The 18597-nt window shown below is 39.2% G+C and overlaps 1 protein-coding gene across 3 annotated transcripts; it reads right to left on the bottom strand.

Moving 5' to 3' along the window:
• Positions 1 to 633: 633 nt before the first annotated feature.
• On the bottom strand, positions 634 to 13672 carry znf532 (zinc finger protein 532). 3 transcript variants are annotated; one of them, XM_051413061.1, is made up of 10 exons: positions 13379 to 13672; positions 11985 to 12045; positions 7322 to 9659; positions 6477 to 6658; positions 5433 to 5609; positions 4547 to 4709; positions 4082 to 4393; positions 3308 to 3420; positions 2882 to 3020; positions 634 to 2765 (listed from the first exon to the last, which is right to left on the bottom strand). In XM_051413061.1, exons 3-10 carry the CDS (start codon positions 9626 to 9628, stop codon positions 2262 to 2264), a joined length of 3897 nt encoding a protein of 1298 aa, XP_051269021.1. In that variant the 5' UTR covers positions 9629 to 9659; positions 11985 to 12045; positions 13379 to 13672; the 3' UTR covers positions 634 to 2261. The 3 variants fall into 3 exon arrangements, with proteins under 3 accessions (XP_051269021.1, XP_051269020.1, XP_051269019.1); XM_051413060.1 differs by lacking the exon at positions 11985 to 12045; XM_051413059.1 differs by lacking the exon at positions 13379 to 13672 and having other exon boundaries at positions 11985 to 13291.
• Between the last annotated feature and the right edge of the window lie 4925 nt (positions 13673 to 18597).

Below are 18597 nucleotides of genomic sequence, written 5' to 3'. Positions count from 1 at the left end.
GTAATAGTACAGGGCTGGAAACAAATTTTTCCACCACCTTCCCTAAACTCACAAAGGTGTGCGCTAACTTCGTTCCACAGCAGCCACACTGACAAAACTGCCTGCAGATGTGTCTGTAAAACCAAAACAATGAGCTGAAAGATGCTAAAAACACTCCATAGAGCAGCTTTAAGACTAGCAAAGGAGGATTTAGTGTGATTTCTGTTAAGTACAGGAAAAGCAAGCATGTACTTGAAATAATTGACAGAAATATATAAGCAAACCTAAATCTTTTTTTTTTTTTTTTTTTTACCTTAATAAAGCACCTTGAGTTGATTAACCTAGGTTAATCATGCTTTAGTGGATATCACAGAGGCATTCATTAAAAACATTTTCTTATTAATAAGTTTAATTTAGTAGTATCAAACCATAATGTTTAGGAGACAGGGTTGGCATTTAGGATTCGGGTAAAGTTAGGTATAATTGAGAAGTAATTATAATCACTTATGATACTGCCACTGCGGTGGAATTAAAATTAATTAAAATTGCAGGACATTTAGACGGTAAACACCTGTTATCAAAACCCAGCCTTCATAGTAATAATGATCCATGCCACAAACTGCACTATACAAGCACGAGTATGAATGATCACGGTAGGATTTCTGATATTACCGTAGAGAAGAGCTGATGTCTCATGTGCAGTGGACATCAGGTCTTGTCCCTTGCAGGTTTCATCGTTTATTGACATAAAGAACAGCTTTTTACACAAGCATCAGAAATGTCTAAAAACAGCAGCAGAAGCAGCAAGACACATTCTAATCAACAAACAATTCACAGACTGCTTCTTACATGCAGTTTTACAGCGCGAGACAGTTAAAGTCTTATTGTCGGAGTAGAAAAACTACCGTCCAAAACTGAATGATATTTTTTGGAAATGCTTGGAACAAACAAAGCAAGGGAAAACAATCTCACAACTGTCAGTTATTGTTCAGGTAATTGGAACTGGTTGTCTTTTATGAATAATTTAGTTTCACAGCCAAGTTTACATTCATAGAGGTTTTTCTTTTTAGATGGTTTTCCCAGTATAATTCCTTTCAATGAACATTCATTATGATTTCACTTTAAACTGAAGAAACAGGACTAAAAAAAGAAATGATAATATTAAGATTGTAGATAGTTATAAAATACAGGGTTACAGCTTTATTTTTTATTGGGCTGTAACAACAGATGAACTATGCTGTGAAGAAGACTGCTATTAAATAAAAGGCAAGTGCTAATGCTAATAATAAGGTAAATAAACATTTTTTTGTAATCACAAAGAGCTGCCATATACAATATATATTAAGACAGGAATGAAAGAAGTTTGACAATCTTTTACAAAATATATTTTTTAAAGCAAATTTAAATTTGGCCCATATATTAGACTGTTTGTGATTTTAAATGTTTGACATAATCATCCACAAAGCTGGGAGTTATACACATTTTAAATGAATCCATTAATCACTTTTTTGTTTTGTATGCATTTAATATGTAAACGGTAATAACCTGGATGAAAATAGTTTTTATTTTGTCTGATTGTCTGAAATCTTGTGAAATGTCATGTAATTTCAGCTCAAAGAGATTTTGTTTTAGGATCAGTAGTTTCAGGATGTATTATGAAAACAGAGCCAGGGTTTATTGTGGAGGCTAAGAAGAGCTCAGAGAAAAATATTAGTTATCTGTGAAATTTAAAAAAACTAAAATATAAAGAATGTTTGATGCCCATCTCCTACTCAGCTTTTAAGTAGAAACTGAAGACCTCAACTAGGGGTAACATGTACTGGGGAAACCTGAAGCTCCCAAAGGTTTTATATATGTATATTTTGTCTTTCAGACATTCGCTGGACGTTAGCAGCATCGAACATTCAGAACACTGCTGACTGTATGAGGATTAATCCCATTACGACAATATACTCATACATTATCTAGTCCTAGTGAGAAGACAACAATGGAAACTGTTTAAAATAAAAAGCTCTTCTATAAAAAAGATCTATTTAAAGCCTATAGAAACGTGTGTACAAAAAACTATCTTGTTGCATGTAAAGACTCATGAAGTGACTTTGACATATATTACTTATTTTTGTGTGTATACGGTATACATATTGTAGTACATATGTACATTATGTACATGCAGCATAACCTCAGCCAACTTACTATAAGTTGTGTGCGGCAATATAACAAACTGTATAAGTTTAAAACAACAGTGTTTGCTTTAGATGGAATGGTTTAGAAGTGTTTTCCTCTCACTTCTCAGTCACGCTCAGCCTCTTTGACTTTATGAATGCCATCCCATGTGTCCTCATGTGAGTATTCAGGTTTCCCTCCGTTTCAAACATCTTCCCACACACTTTGCATTTGGTATTTGGTGTCCCGTCACTGTTCTCGTCTGTAACATCCAGCTGGTTCTCTCTCTGACTCTCGTCGTCGCCCCTGCCCCGTCCGTTGTATCGGGCAAGGCCCTGCGGCTCCTTCAGCCGATGGACGATAAAGAGGTGTCTGGACAGCGAGCGATGCGAGGTGTAGCACAGGCCACACTCCTGACACTGGAAGGATGAGCCATCAGACTTGTGCTGGGGAATGTGCTCATGGAAAGCCGCGATGTCCTCAGTGGTGAAGCCGCAGACAGCACACTTGTGAACTTTAAGGATGTTCACCTTGAGCCTCTTCAATGGTTGTGAGTCATAGCCCCTGGAGTTCAAGCCCAGAGGCCCCTCATCCTCTTCTGGCTTCCTTTTAGGGCTGAGGGTCTGTAGTGGAGATTAAAATGACCAGTTAGGAATGACAGGAGAAGCATGAAGATCACTTGTAAGGTAAAAAGATTTACACGTAGCACTTCCTTATGATAAATGTATGTTCACGGTACCGTTTTCTTGTCAGGTAAAGCGTCTGTATTATCAGAGTTGACGGTCTTCGCCTCTGGGTCTTTGACTCCATGCATCAGCTGAATGTGCTGATCCAGCAGCACTCTTTTAGTGAACGGCTGACTGTGAGCTGGACAGTGCCTGTCGAAGTACAATAAAATAACAGTTACAACCCTATGCAAGCTGATTTTGTCTTCTTGTACATATATTTAGCTTTTCCTAACCAAACCAGGTTGTTTTTGTGCCTAAACCTAACCAAACCTTAACCATGGTGGTGTAAGATCAGAAAACAGCTTTATATCTGAGATGGTACGGTCGTCCAGTCAATAGTGGCATCAGATCAGAAACTACGACAAAAAATTTTGTCTTATTTTGTCGTTGAATTTAGAGGACTTGTTGTCAAAAACACAATGGGTGTGTGTACTCACGGGCAGGTATAGACCTTTCGCAGTCCCTTGTGTTTGAGACGGTTGTGTCGGCAAAGACTGTGGGAGGAGCTGAAGGACTTGTCGCACTGTCGACATGGGTGTTTCTTCAGTATCTGAAATATAAAGGGAGTACACGCTACCTTAAAATATAGGCAGTTATGGATCATGTTTCTGTCACTTGTGGTAACAGAGACCTACTCAACTACTATACTTAGGTACAAATTTGGGTTATTGTACTTGAGTTTTGTGCCACATTTTTGAGGGATATATTGTACTTTTTACCTCACTGCAATTCCTTGTCAGATGTGATGGGGATTTGCTGCTTTTTCCTTGTAATCATAATAATTGTTGTATTTTATTGTGTAAAAGTGTGTCTAATAAACAAAACATACAAACATAAAAAAACAAGTAATGTGAAGAGGTTACTGAAGAAAATAATCTGCAGATTAATTTAAATTGAATTCATTTTAAATTTAAATAATCATTAATTGCAGCCTTTTATATGAAATAATTCAAAAATAGCTTCACCTCAGCCAAATAAACAGTGCTGCTTACACCTTAATGCACCAGTATTAATAATCTTGTAATTTAATACACTTTAAAAGTCACAGGGTCCAGTTTTCCAGTATCTTTTGATACTTTCCGTACATTTTCCTGATTACAATCAATACATATTGTAATTAGTAATTAAAATTAAGTAATTTTTAATTTAGGACTTTAATTTGTAATGGAGTAATCAGAAACTTCCTTATGAGAATGGTTTCAAACATTCACCTTGCCATGTTCGCGCCTCATGTGAGCCACATAGACCTCCCTGGAACTGAAGAGGTTATTGCAGTCTCCACACGTGTATCCTGAGCCGGAAGGGTTCTTGAGGTCTGCTGAGCAGTTACTGTTTGTTTTCTTTAGCGGTGAAGGCTTCTTTTCTCCCTTGTCTTGACCATGGACATTTCCTCCATCTTTGTTATTATTGTTACTGAGGCTGTTGCTGTTGGCACTGTTAGAGTTAGTGGGCTTGGTGCTGAGAGGGAGGTTGATGCCTAAGTTTGGTGGACCCTCGATGGTCTTCAGGGTTCCATGGATGGTCTGGAAAAGATCCGCACATGCAGAGTGAATCATAACTGAGAAGTTATAAAGTACTGGTGTGTGAAACATTTATAGACTAAACTTATTAGTATCCATATATTTGGCCTTGAAAATTGAAATAAAGAGGATAATACTGTGGCTTTTTATGCCCACCTTGATGTGATCCAACATGAGCTGTTTCTGTGCGTAGTGCATCGAGCAGTCGGGGCATTTGAACACTGAGACTTTATGATTGATGACGTGCTGGTCGAAGTGCGTGTAGAGCAGGGACTGCAAAGTGAACACGGTATCACACATGGAACACTTATAGATCAACCTGAAAGACAGAAAAAAAGCTGTCTTAACAAATGACTGGGAGTTTATTGTAAAATGTAAGAGACTCAATTTATATACAAAGAAAAACGTACTTAGAGTCTCAGCTGTTACATAGCAAATGTTATCTGGTTATCTTGTATGTGTCACATGAAGCTATTAGAAAGTCAGTTGTAGATCCAGTTATGTTCTTGCCTCTAATGTTTGTATCTCTAAACAAACCTAATCATAGTTAAAAAGATGGTTCAGTACATTTAATATTGGTTCATGTATTTATTTAGCTTTAAGCCTGGGGCACAACCAGAGAGAAACCCACCCAATGGTACAAGCACACCTGCTCCTGAGCACCTGTATCATTAGTAGTGCTGATGGATAGTATATAAGTCAGTGAAAGGTTGCCACGTGGAAAAAACAAACCCAAGATAAGCCACCATGTCTAAAACACAAATCCTGCTACTGATGAAGCAGCAAGGATGATTTTTCTTTGAAAGATTAATCAGACATGGGTATAAGGTTATATTGGTGTGTGCCTGTGTGTAGATGGGTGTTGTGTGTTGACAATTCTTTGAGGAAAAAGCTTATGTATTATGTGTGCACTGCATACTATTTTTATTTAAATATACATATATTAGATTTTGTGTACTTAACAATTGCCATACACTTCTGAAATCTGTCTTTAACAAAGTATAAAACATTACAATGCAAAACATTTTGATTAAAGACCTACTTGGGCTCTCCTGCTTTCATTCCTGGATGCTGTGTGTGTGCATGAGAGTGCGTTCCAGGTGCAGACTTGAAGGCCATGGGGCAGAGAGGACATTTATAGAAGACCTCACAGTGAGTACTCTGGATGTGGGATTTTACAGTTGCAACATCAGCGAAGATCACACTACAGTGGATACAGCTGGAGGGAAAAGGGATAAGAGTTTGCCAAAGTCAGATTGAAAAAAGGTTTGAATTGAGTGAAAGTCAATTTAACTTATTCCTTAGACAGAAGCGCTTTTGTGTTCCAACTTAAGTATGTCTTTTTAATTTGCTTGATTGGTGAGTCTAGCATGCTGTTCAGCACAGGACTCATGGGATCAAAAGAGAGGCTTTTCTGAAACTTATAGTATAATAATAATAATAATAATAATAATAATAATAATAATAATAATATATATAAATTAACTTTCTTATCAAGAGTTAAATTGGCACCATTGATGTATGTGTCCATTAAATATCAAATTACAGCCAGGAAACAGTAACCTTATTTATTATACCATTGCAGATTTTAATTTTAAGGCAAGATCTTAATTTCTTAACATTTTGCAGACCTGACTCATAATTGAAAGCATAATTAGTCAGACACTGAGTTTTTAGTTTTATTGGCTTGTATCTTGGGTGACTCCACAAAAAAATGGTGGTGTCCAATTTTTTCCCCATATGTTTTTTAATATCACTTTCAATGATATAGGATTGTCAATCTTGGGCAAACAGGATGTTATAATAACTGTAATTAGAAATTATATTGTCAGTCACATTTTGAAAGAAGAACAAGACACATTTAAGTCTGAGTATAGCCACTGACAAAGGAGTTGTAAAAGGAGACTTGCAAAGAAGAACACTGCACAATGTTAATTACCATGAATTTGTTTTATATCAGATTTGACTACCCAAAAAAGAAATAGTTCGAAAATTAAAGTGGAATTAATTTGCTCTCAAACTTTTGGAACCATATCTCAGCACAAAATAAAAATGTATGTTATGATTTTAGTTAAGGTAGACTGACCGGTAGCCAACTCTACGGGTGTAATGCAGGCAGTTCTTGGTGACATGTGACTGGAAGTGGACAGAACGACAGCTGGCACCACACTCAGGGCAGATGTAAGGAGACTTGTGCTGGTGGATTCGCTGGTGTGACAGAAAGCTGCACTGATTTGGCAGAAGCATTTGGCAGATGGTGCATGTTTTCTATAGGCATAGAAAAGAGGAGATAAAGAAATTCATCAATTGCATTTTATTGTGGCATTGTGTGCTAAAGAATTGAAAAATATACTGAAAAGCAACAAATTTTCTTTCTAGAAAAACCGTCCTGAATAATCAACAGACCTCACTATGAATGGTTTTCAATTACTTTCAACTGAAAAATGGTCTCATTGAAAACTGTTGCCATAGAGGATATCTCAAGAATTTGGTGGGTCTACCCATATACCCATAAGCCTTGGCCACTTTTGCCATGGAGAAGTTTGTGAACAAATCACAACAGCATAGTAGCTGAATTCATTCAAAATTTAAAAACAAAACAAAAGTTAAAAAATTCATTCATTTCGGCTACAGATTGTAAAATCACTTTTTGTCACACTATATTTAGCTTTCACCTGCTGTTAGTGAAGCACGTCTCCCAAAATAACTCCAGTGTATATTAGCAGAATAAAGAGCTTTCAGAGCAGTGGCCTTGTTTTTGGAATGATGGGCTGTTGGACAAATGGCCTTTCGGGTCCAGTCAGAACAATGGCATGGCACCTTTGCAACTCTATAGCCCACTGTACTGTGTTTATCAATAAGAAGTCAGAGGTCTTTCATATTCAGAAAATTGAACCATATTATGTCACAGTTCACACGAAACATACACACCTGCCCACTGGACTCCGGTGCTTGCTGATAGTGCATAGCTAGGGAGCTGTCATCCTGGAACATTTCGTTACACTCCAAGCACTTTAGGCTGTGCCTGCAGAGCTTCGAGGCATCATCCTCCAAGGGCATAGCTGCGACAAGGGGAGTACTGGATGGAGCTGAAATCACTGCAGTTTGGGACCCACCACCAGCAACTCTCCCTGGGATTTGACTAGTGGTACCTTGTGCTTGGGAGGTGCAAGTGGTGCCAGTGGTATTGGGTGGGCCTGATGACGGAGATGTGGTTATCATCTGATCTGCAGGGATGGGTTTTAGGATTAGGTGTGAGCACTGCATGACAACCCCTTTGTCCTTGTGGCCCCTGGCATGAGACAAGAGGCTGCATTTGTTGTAGAACACTAAACTTTTGGAACAGTGGTTGCAGGTGACCTCAATCCGCACACTGCGACGTTCATAGTGCTGTGTCAGGCTCTTCTCAAGGGCAAATGAATCTCCACACTCAAGGCACTTGTAGCCGCGTGAGGGTAGAGAGATACAAGCTAGGGTTGGTGGAGAGAGGTTTGGGATGTACACAGGGACAGGATTTATGCTACTTAGGACTTTATTGAAGGCATCCACTACAGAGCTTTGAGAGCTGGCGAACACTTGAACCCTAGAGACTTTCTTTGAGGCCCGGCCAGCGAGAATTGTCTTCTGTTTCACTTGTTGATGCTGTGATTGTTTGGAGGAGGACAGGGCCTGTTGGAGATCACAGACAGCAGAGGATACTGTCTGAGGCAGAAGATTGAGGTTACTAAGATGGACTGTCTTTGGCACAAGTTTGGCATTAGCCAGACTGGAGGCAGGTACCATAACAGTCTGTTGCTGGATAGCATTAGCAGCTTTCAAGATAGCACTGCTGGCACTTTGCACTGATGCAGCAGGGATGACTGTTGCTTTGACTGTGGTGTTGTTAGCTAGCTTCAGGTTAATCACTTGGGAACCAGCTGTCTTGACTGCTGAGACTGGCAGGAAAGCTGTCGCCACAGGTTTGATAGTCATTTGCTTGGTTATTTCAATTGAGGGGCCTCCAGCGGTGGCTACTGTCGTGGGAGATTGCAAAATTGCACGAGTAGTTGCCATGATAGATTGGCTATTCTCTCCTTTCTTCAGACCCTCAGGATCAAACTCTGGTAGAACTCGGGTGACAGTACGCTTGATCTGGCCGGATGAGGTCTTTATTGTTTTGATCCGGACTTTTGGGATGACCGGAGCAGTATCTGTGCTTGAGGTAAGGGAACCTTTGCTGCTACCTTCACTTGTGACACTAGAGGGGCTGTCTGGTTGTCTTGTTAACAGCCTCTTTGCAAACTCTAGGGCTGACTCTTGCTCATGTGGCTTCTCTGGAGCTCTGGGAATTTCATTGTCCTGGATGGGTTCTTTCTCTGTTGTAGGAGAATCCACAACACCCAAATCTGTAACACTAGCCTTTTTGGCACTGAGGGCTGCAATAGCTGCTATACAAGATGAAAGTTTTGCAGAGGATTTGGCTTTGACTTGACACAAACTGGACACATTAACAAGCCCTGATGGCTCTCCTGCCTCCTGACCTTCAGACTTGAGAACAGCTTCCTTGAATTCCCCCTCTGGTAAACTTGATTGAAGGGGGTTGTTAGACTTATAACCTCCCAGAGTTCCATTGTTGTTCTTATTTTGATCAGGTTTTTGGTCTCCGTTTCCTCTGGGTTTAGAAACATTGTCCTTTGAAGATTTGGGATTCTGGTCCTCTCTCGTAGTAGTGGACCTCAAGAATGACTGACCTCCCTGCTTGTCTGCGGGGTCATCTACCACAATTTTATCATCATCATCGAATTCTTCAGCACTAGAGATGGGGCTGAACTGATTGAAGGTAGATAATTGGTTGTTAACTGTCTGTCCGTCCTCCCTGGGAGCTTTCCATCCATTCTTGCTGTAAAGAGTACCTGGAGTAATTGCGGGCATTAGGCCATTATGAAGTCCATTGCCAATGCCAACAGACTGGGTTTGGGGATGGCAGTGGAAATGCCCATCCTTCTTGAATATGGTTCCACCATGCTCACCAGTATCTGTGTTTCGGATGTTCTTGACAATGACACTAACGCCAACATCATTTCCTGTTGAGGGATTGTGGGCCTCATCATTTGTTGTCACCACACCACTGGGTTGCTTGAGCTGTCCGTCTTGGTCATCGTGATGGCCAGATTCAATAGCAGCTTTAGGATCCACCATGTCGGGGATGTCGAAGGCCGCCAGTAGGTCATCAAAGTCTGGCGTCTTCATATCTCCCATGGTCCTGCTGCTTTTCTGATGAGGAGATCACCTGAGGAACACAGATAAAATGGAAGAATAATGAGAACAGATACACCACAGATATTTTTTTAAACTATATCTAATGATATGATGAGTTCTTTAACAGATACAAGTATTTTGGTTTTAGTGTTGTGCAGGAAGAAAGCTAATATCCATTGATCATAATTTCCATAATGGTCTGGTTAATATTCCATGGATAATATATTGATTTTGCAAACTTCTCTGCAGATCTTAGTATTTGTTGTACTAGTGAAAATTTGGTGTAATGGCTAACTACACTGACTATCATCATCCAGTCCATCATTAGCCCCAAATTATCAATATATCTTAATATAACTTGGCAATTCATATTGAGAGCAGAATTCGATTAGGTTTAAATGTGATAAATTGGTGATATTTTGATGGCAATTCCATATAATTCTCTTTAAATTTGGAAGCACACTTCTTACTGAATTTATCACAAGCTACACAGTCATGACTAAGCCCACTATTGTATGATCGTGTTCATGGGTATTTGTGGCTTTTGAGTTTTGACTAGTATTAGTTATAGTGTGATGTTGGGACATGAAGACAACAATGTAAAAATCAGTATTTCTGGAGAAAATCATATTTTGTATGATAAAAGTATAAATAACCCTGTCTTAGCTGTTTAGCAAATTTATAGGACTGCACACAATTACTGGGAAAAGACAAGAAAGGTAATGGTAATAATAATATTTATTTATAATTAGAGTTGAAAAATCTATCACAAAAATAGAAAATCATATGGATAATAACAGCAAATATACACAGTCACTTCTGCAGTTTAATTTGTCACCACATGGTGTGCCAGTGTGCTCATACAGTACAGCCTATGAAATTCCATGTTAACCATGACTTAGTCGCTGCTTTCTGGTGCTTGATGTTTCATTTATTCATTAGCAGCGCTCTCTCCTTCTGCGTCTTAAAATCAAACAGTGCAGGTCTGGCTGACATGTATTAGTATGTGCATATAAATATGTACAATTAGTCCTATTGCCTCATTTATCCTTGCATTGGATAGCTCCATGAAAGCGTTTCAAAGAGAAACACAAAGGAAGCACATGCTGGTCTACACAGGAGGTAGATGTGACATTTTGATGACATTAAATGTTTGTACTCAGCAAAACATTTTCCTCTTCAATCAATATATGGTCAGGATCGCTATAATCAAAGATTTTAATAGGGAGAAAAAAAATAAACCAGTCTGCTAATGTAATCAGTTTTAGTTTTCTTGAAAAACTGCTGGTTGAGCAAGGCAAAGACCTGCATCACGTCCTGGCTACATCAGAGAGTTTTTTTATATATATATTCTAATATATGATCAGGAGACTGATGGATCTGTTCCAAGTAATGAATACAATATAGAGGATTAGTGTAATAGACTGGCACTTGTCAGCTGGTTTTGGGGGTTAAAAAAACAAGTAAACAATACTTTAGCTCAATGAAATATAGGTAGAGGTTTAAGTATATGAACATGATGAGAAAGGACTTCTAGGCGATGTTGAAAATATCTGAAGATGGTCACCTTTAAGCAAACCTAACCTGTTTATCAACAACCAATGTTCATATATCATGTTTTGGTTTGTGAATTTTACATGCAAATGTTTCATACAGTATTATTTAACAACAGAAAAACTTTACTTTCAGTGGGTTATAACTCTTCAGAAACAAACCAGTCTTTATTTTTTATGTGAGCAAATAAAATACAATGGGACTGAGATGCACTGTGTCTGTATGTATTATGGGTGTTGGGGACAAAAGGCACAGCCGTGGAGCTGTTCTGCTTGTACGGTACATGCAGTTAAACCAGTACTGCTCTTTAATCCAAATGCATGGTAAACACATCTGCACACACACAGACCCATATCTTGTAGCCGTATCTTTGGTTTCAAAAAGCAACAATCCTCAATTCAATCCAGATGATTGGATAGTTGTAATAAGGAGGTAAACATACAGAGAATGACAGAGAGAGGGAGAAATGTTATGGAGGGAGAGGGCAGGCGAGAAATGCAGTGAGGGGGGAAAAAATGGCTGCTGAGCTGTGTGAGGCTGCAGCAGAGAGAGAAAGGCCTGGTGGAAAGAACAGCTAGTCACAGCCGTGACAGCCAGAGCAGCCTGACTTAGAGAGTAAATGAAGGTTAAATGTAGACAAATATGAAAAATACACAACACAGAACCCCTCTCAACAACAGCAGTTTAATACACATGCATCATTACCACAATCCACACACACTGTGTAAAAGACTACAATCTCAGTAAAGTGAATGTAAAATAACAATGGTGGAAACATGCAAGTGAATCAGCCACTCCTCACCCTCTTGCCTCCGTCCCTCTCCAGCCACTAGCCAAACCTTCTTTCCTTCCTTCCTTCCATCCTGCAACAAACACAGTCACACTACTAACCCACAAAAAGCCATCCACCCCACCCTGCCTGGGGAAAAAAATTCCTGTTTCTTCCCAACCAGGCAAAGGCCCAGAATACAGGGTCAGGTTACATCCAGGGATCTGGTGAGTGGTGGTGGTCCTGGTAAGGATCCTCCTTAGTCATTCTCTTCACAACTAGCAGCACACAGACATACAAACAGACAGATAGATCATGCTCCTGTATGTATGTGTGTGTATGTGTGTGTGTGTGTCTGTGCGTGTGTGTGTGTGTGTGTGTGTGTGTGTGTGTGTGTGTGTGTGTGTGTGTGTGTGTGTGTGAGGCAGGCTCTAGGCTGCAGATTCACAGACTCCCAGCCAGCCACGTCCCCCTGCCCTCGTCCCTTCCCAGATCCTCCTGCCCCCCCTTCGCTATGAGCCGCGCTGCGTAGCACGCCGACATCCAGCCAGCAGCGACCAGGTCTGTGCCATGGTAGCCAGTGGCTGAGCTGTGAAGGGCTGCCATGGAGTAGCCTGGGCTATCTCTATTCCTCAGTGGAGCACAGAGACGGTATTGTTCCTGTGAGCCCTCCGCCTGCCTCAAACCGGTTTCAGCTGGTTCCGGTCACCCAACATAAAGCCCTGTGCTGCAATACGGCCTCAGAAACACACAGGCAGAAGCAGTGTGTCCACCTCCCAGGAAACACTGCAACATTTTTTCACAAAACTACATGGATATTGTCAAATAGACTTAATGAAACGAGCACACAATATTTTATGGACATGGTTAATGGAGATTCACTACTGTGGACACTTGCACTGCCATAAAATTAGGCCACATAAATACAAACAGCAACAATGCACAAAAATAGAGATGATGTTTGGGTGAGCACAGTTACATTTACACAAAAAACAAAATGTAAATGAGAGAAATCATACAATGTAAACAAAAATTTGGTACTTGAAATTGATATTCGACTTGAAAAGAACAACCAAATTTAGATAACAATGATGGTAGTAGAAGCTCAGTCCGGTACCTTGGCCTGTTTCTCAACCAGATCACCCAGTGCTTTCACCCCCAGTCACACTAGTGGTCTCTCTGAAAACTAAAAACTTTTATGCAGCCCCCCACAAAGCATTACATTAGTGGAATATAAAGACAAGGAATGTAAAAAAAAAAAAAACCTAATAAAAAACAATCTGACATGGGCAAACACAGGTCATTCATGCACCCCCCTTCACAGATTTCCATCAAACACATGCCACCCTAGCCCAAATATGCCACCACAGAGACACACAAACATAAACATGCACGTTCATGCATATATAGAGGTAAATGTGGCATACCCTTGTCAGATTTTTTCCCACTCTGAGAGATATTCAGGAAAAAACAGTCTTCCTGCAGAGGCCTCAGCACCTGCCTTTACTCAGCCCCAACCATTCCAGCCCCATCCTCCTCCTCCTCCCCTCCCCCTCTTCCTACTCTCCTTCACTGGGTCAGCCCTAGATTTTAGTCCCAGTCCAGGCCTCGTTTTCTCCTGAAGCCCCCGCCACCACCACTACGGCCGTGCATGAAGGGACGGATGGAGAAAGGGGGCAGTGTTCAGCAGGCGAATCAGGCCTTTTGTCTCTGTCTGTGCAGGGGGGTGAGGGGACTCTTCACTCTGGCTCTGGAGCAGCAGCAGCAGCTGGTGCAGAGAAAGAAGAGAGAGAGGGAGACGGAGACAGAGGGAGGTGGGGGAGATAGAGAGGAAGAAAAGGAAATGAGCAGGAAAGGAGTATAATAAGGGCTTAAATATGTACACTATGTTCATATTTTAGGCTTCTGTCATAGCATAGCAACATATGATTGAATAGAAAATAGTGTGGTGCTGATAAACTAGTGTTGATCTTGCAGGTTTGTTTTTCTTCAGGGATCAATAACATTATATATTAATAATGTAATGTATAAATAGCCGAGGCCTCTGTTTAGGCCCAACTGGTCATTTGCATGCTTTGTATGCCAAGGTCAACAAGTCTGGTGACAGATCTTCTGTTTAAGATGGAAGTGCTGTAAACTTTTATGGCAACACAGCTGCCTGGTTTTGTAAATTTTCTTCTACACACTTGAAGAATTGTAACTCATACAACATCTCCAATTCAAACATGAGCATGATCATCCTTATCTGATTATTCATTTAGCCAATGTGCAGATACAGAAATAACACATTAATAACAAGGTAATCAAAAGGTAAAAAGATGACGCCGCATAACAATACGTGTAATACACAAATTGTTAAACAAAACACAATCCAATCAAGTATTTCATAACCTACCTGGGAGACTGCAGAGAGAGGCTTTCAGCTGAATAAGGCTGTCTCTCTTTGGCCTACTACCAGTCCTTGATACATCAGCCAGACCTATCAAAGGCGACCATAAATGCTGCAGCATAAACTAATAAGCCTTCATTATGATGGACCATGCCAGATTTATTCATCAGACAACACAAATGCATTTTATAAACTGTAAAACGGCTGGATTTGTGCATATATATCATAAAAGGCCCTCATGGAGCCTCCCGCCTCACAACAGTGTGACAGATTCAGTGCAGGAGAGAAGTTGCTATGCTCCCCCACCTGAACAGGGACACAGTCAAGTGACGTCACGCTGTCTCCATTAATGTGGGATACAGGCAGCAAAGAGGAGCTGCTGTAAGCTTACCATCTGGTTTTCCTCAATTTCCAGAATTTCCTGCTTAACCTAAACACTTTTAAGGGAAGCAGAAAATTTTATTTTAGATAGTCCGGTTTTGGTAAACAGAATTAAAGGATAATTGTACTATGATTATATAATATCATGGTTGATTGGTATCAGTATCATCTTTCAGATGTAAGATGTTTTTGCTCTACCTAATATCCTGTATAATTGTAACCAGTGTTTTCCAACCTTTTTGCCTTCTGACCTTAAAATGAAACAAAGCAACCGCTCAATTATGACCTTTGTGTGGACATGTGGTTCAACCAAAGAGGGATTTAATCTTCTTAGACTGTTTCATATGAAGTCCTTTTTTAGAGGTAAGAGGTAAATGCATTCAGTATTTTACAAGAAAAAGGCAAAAGATTAGGAAAAAGTCTTGAAAAAATAAAAAGATTTTTGCTAAGTTTGTTTTTTTAATTTCTTATCCAGTTCATCTTGCTACCTCACAGAGTTATCCTGAGATCCAGACCCCCAGACCCCCAGGTTGAAAACTGATTTAAACTTATATTTTCCAAACATACCAAGATGTCAATTATTTTGGGGGGAAATGTATAAATTGATGTGCCAGTGTACTTGAATATTTCCGTCATAAAAAGGTAGTCTTGGGCTTGAACAAGCTGCTATATATACAGTAATATACAATATATATGATGCTGTCTGACAGTGTGGAATAAGATGCTATTTCCAATCTTAATGGGCCAGTAAAGCAGGATTTGAATGCTTTAAAGTTGTCCTGGAGTTTGCACTGAGTTGACAGGAAGGCATTTGTTGCTTAAATAGTTTCACATTCTGTATCAAAACATTAAGCAACAGTAATTTATATGCGCTCTCCCTATCTGCCTCTTGTGTAAGAATAGGAAAGTAAAGCAATTTGTTTCTTTAAATCCCAGGGCTATCTTCGAGGTCTGTGATTGGACAGCTGCCAGGTGATTTAGTCAAAACTTTGACGAACAGCAAAGACCTCATAATGACAAACTGTCCTTTTTAATTGACACTTTCTCGCTGAAAGGCCTTCCTTAAATGGCTTTTACTTTTCATAAAGCCAGTATTATTACTGTCATGACACCACCAGCAGAACACTTAATGTATCGGATGACATTTGAAAAGAATGGATAGTATGAATAGATAGTAGAAAGGGCATTATTTTCACAGCTCTAAAACAAAAAATAGATTTTAAGCATGAGAACACTTATTATTGACTTTGTTGTACATGAAATATATCAAAGTAGCCTGAAGAAACATGCTACATTAGAATAAATGTTTTTAGTATCAATAATGTTTCATAAAGATGATGATAAAGCATAAAGTTGACAGTATCATTTAAAAAACATTGACTGAGTTCTTCATAAATTCACTCCACAGTGCCATCTGCTGTTTCTACTCCCAACAAATGAGCGTAAACCAGGATATTACAGTTGGAGCTATTGTACCACATCATTATGCACTCTCACTTACTTTAACTTACTTTTTATGAGTTATACATAGCAGGGGATACCAGCGTGTGGAGAATAGTATTTTTTTTTTTTTTTTTAATGAATATAAGTTGTTAAATCTTTCCAGCTCACTTTATGCAATCAAGACACTATAATTACCAGCTTACACATGCAAAATGCTGAATGACGCAGGCAATCTCACTTATTCTGATTTTCTCACTAAGTGAGTTTGGTTTAATTGTGTGGTCGAAAACTTATTTCAGCGGTCTTTCGTGCTGGGGATCAAGGGCTGGCAATTAGACATGAGTGGTTGTTACTGAGCTCATGAATGAGTGAGATGAATGAGTCAAAATGTCTTGGCTTCTCAGTATGCAGAGTTTATACCTTTTCTTTTGCAGTATTTGACATCTTTCAAGTCATTCTCATTTGTTTTTGTTAATTTGTTGTGCAATAATATCCCCCAATATCACCATATAAGGGTTTTTAAAGTTTTTAATGAAACATAAAATAAGACTTTATCAGTATGTTCATAAAGAGATTCAGTGTTTTATTTCAGTTGTACAATAATCTTGGACTTTTGTGATTTCTCATCATTTTCTTGGTACATGATCATATGCAGGATCTTGTTCTCTCGCATAAAAATAAACCAACAAATATTTCACATGGCACTGCTCTGTGTGTCCTACCTCCATACTGCCCTCTGACCACTGGTGACTCATCCTGTTTTGTTAAGGTCACCCATGGACAAGGATATGATATGTTACGAGCAAGAGTTTCTCTCTAATATCCTGGGATGTGTTTGTTGAGTTGTGACCTGACAATACCTTCAACCTTTTCAACGCAAAATGTTCCTTACTTGCTGCGTGGACTCCTTATCTGTCCTCATCTATTCACTTCCTCCAGCAATCTGTCTGTCAATACTGTCATGAAAGGGATCAATCAAGTATGAGAATTCCACACAGGCTCACGCGTGGGCACCTCACTGTGTTTGAGGACTGCTTAATTCACACTGTTGACCTTTCCAGAAGGATAAATATACTGTAATAAACTGTGCCGATAAATAATACTGTGCTGCATTGTTAAATTCTTGTAACACACGACAGGTGTTGTCTGCAGCAAAAATATTCATCATCGTAGTTCGTGGCGTCTTGACGCACAATCACTGTTGATTTTTTAACTGATGCGTCATCTCCTCTGCTCTGAAAACAAAAATCTAAAAAAAAGTCTTGGTAAAGTCTTTGTTGTGTCTTTAGTTGTAGTATCAAGTCACTTTTTGAGTTTTTAGAATAATCTGCCTAATAGGGCTTTTCTATTCTCTCTATCTGCAGATTTCCCTCCACCCTTTCAATAAAACATTCATCAGTTTAATGTAAAGCCATTGGTAGAAAGTAATATTCAATTACTGTACTTAATTACAATTTTGAGGTACTTTTATTGTAATTGACTGATCAAATATTCTGAAGGCTGGATTTTCCAGTTACTTTGATTTTATATGATGAAAACATTAAAGGCCAAGCTCAAAAAACAGTTGACTCTGCATTAGCATCTTTTTGTGACTGTACCAGTTTGTAACACAGGCTTTCTGTTAAAAACGTTATCCTTGATAATATCATGAGTTGTTTTATCAGAATTTATTAGTACACAGAAGACATTATACAACTGTTTTCACACAGAGAGTTACTAATCATGATCGGTAAACATATCATCATCAACTTGAAAACAAAACAAGAAAAAGTTGTATAAAGCCTTTTGTTGCTCCACAAAGAGCTGTGCAAAATCTGATAAACTGCTTCAAGTGATGTCACTTGAGTCAGCGTTGATTGGGACTGAAGAGTACAAGTTTGACAAGGAAATCTGTAGGTGTGGGGTCAGAAAGAAGTGAGGTTATCAGACCGCTCCTCATCTCTGCTTGAGGCTAGTGGCTCGAGGCTACATTAGCCGTTGGTAGCATTAGACATCTGAATGTCCGACTGAACTGTAGGCGCTTGACTGTCATTGTGGGTTATATAGGCATCAAGCTTTGACAAGGAAGAAATGTATGGCATAAAAATGACAATATTTCTGTTTCAGCTGCAATGATTTTGAGCCTTTAAAGAAACTGTACCCCACTATAAGTCCAGCAATGTTATAGGAGTGCAATGCTAAATGGGTGGCATAAATACAATTGTTTTTATGTACATTTTGTACAATTCAATTTCATTTCAGAATGAGATATTGAACATTACTCCACTATATTAATATGACAGGTGTTTATCAGCTACTTTTTAGATTAAGATTTAACATTGTAAAGCATTTGATCACTTTTTTAAATATAATATGCTATTGATTAGACTGCCCAACAGTAACACTTGCTCCACCACAACCAGCTTCAACATTAAAACCCCTCTTACATGCAAG

This window comes from Dicentrarchus labrax, unplaced genomic scaffold (assembly GCF_905237075.1).
Source record: "Dicentrarchus labrax unplaced genomic scaffold, dlabrax2021, whole genome shotgun sequence".
NCBI classification, from domain to species: domain Eukaryota; kingdom Metazoa; phylum Chordata; class Actinopteri; family Moronidae; genus Dicentrarchus; species Dicentrarchus labrax.
The sequence above is the reverse complement of the archived record's forward strand: the minus strand, read 5'-3'. Positions and strand labels throughout refer to the sequence as shown.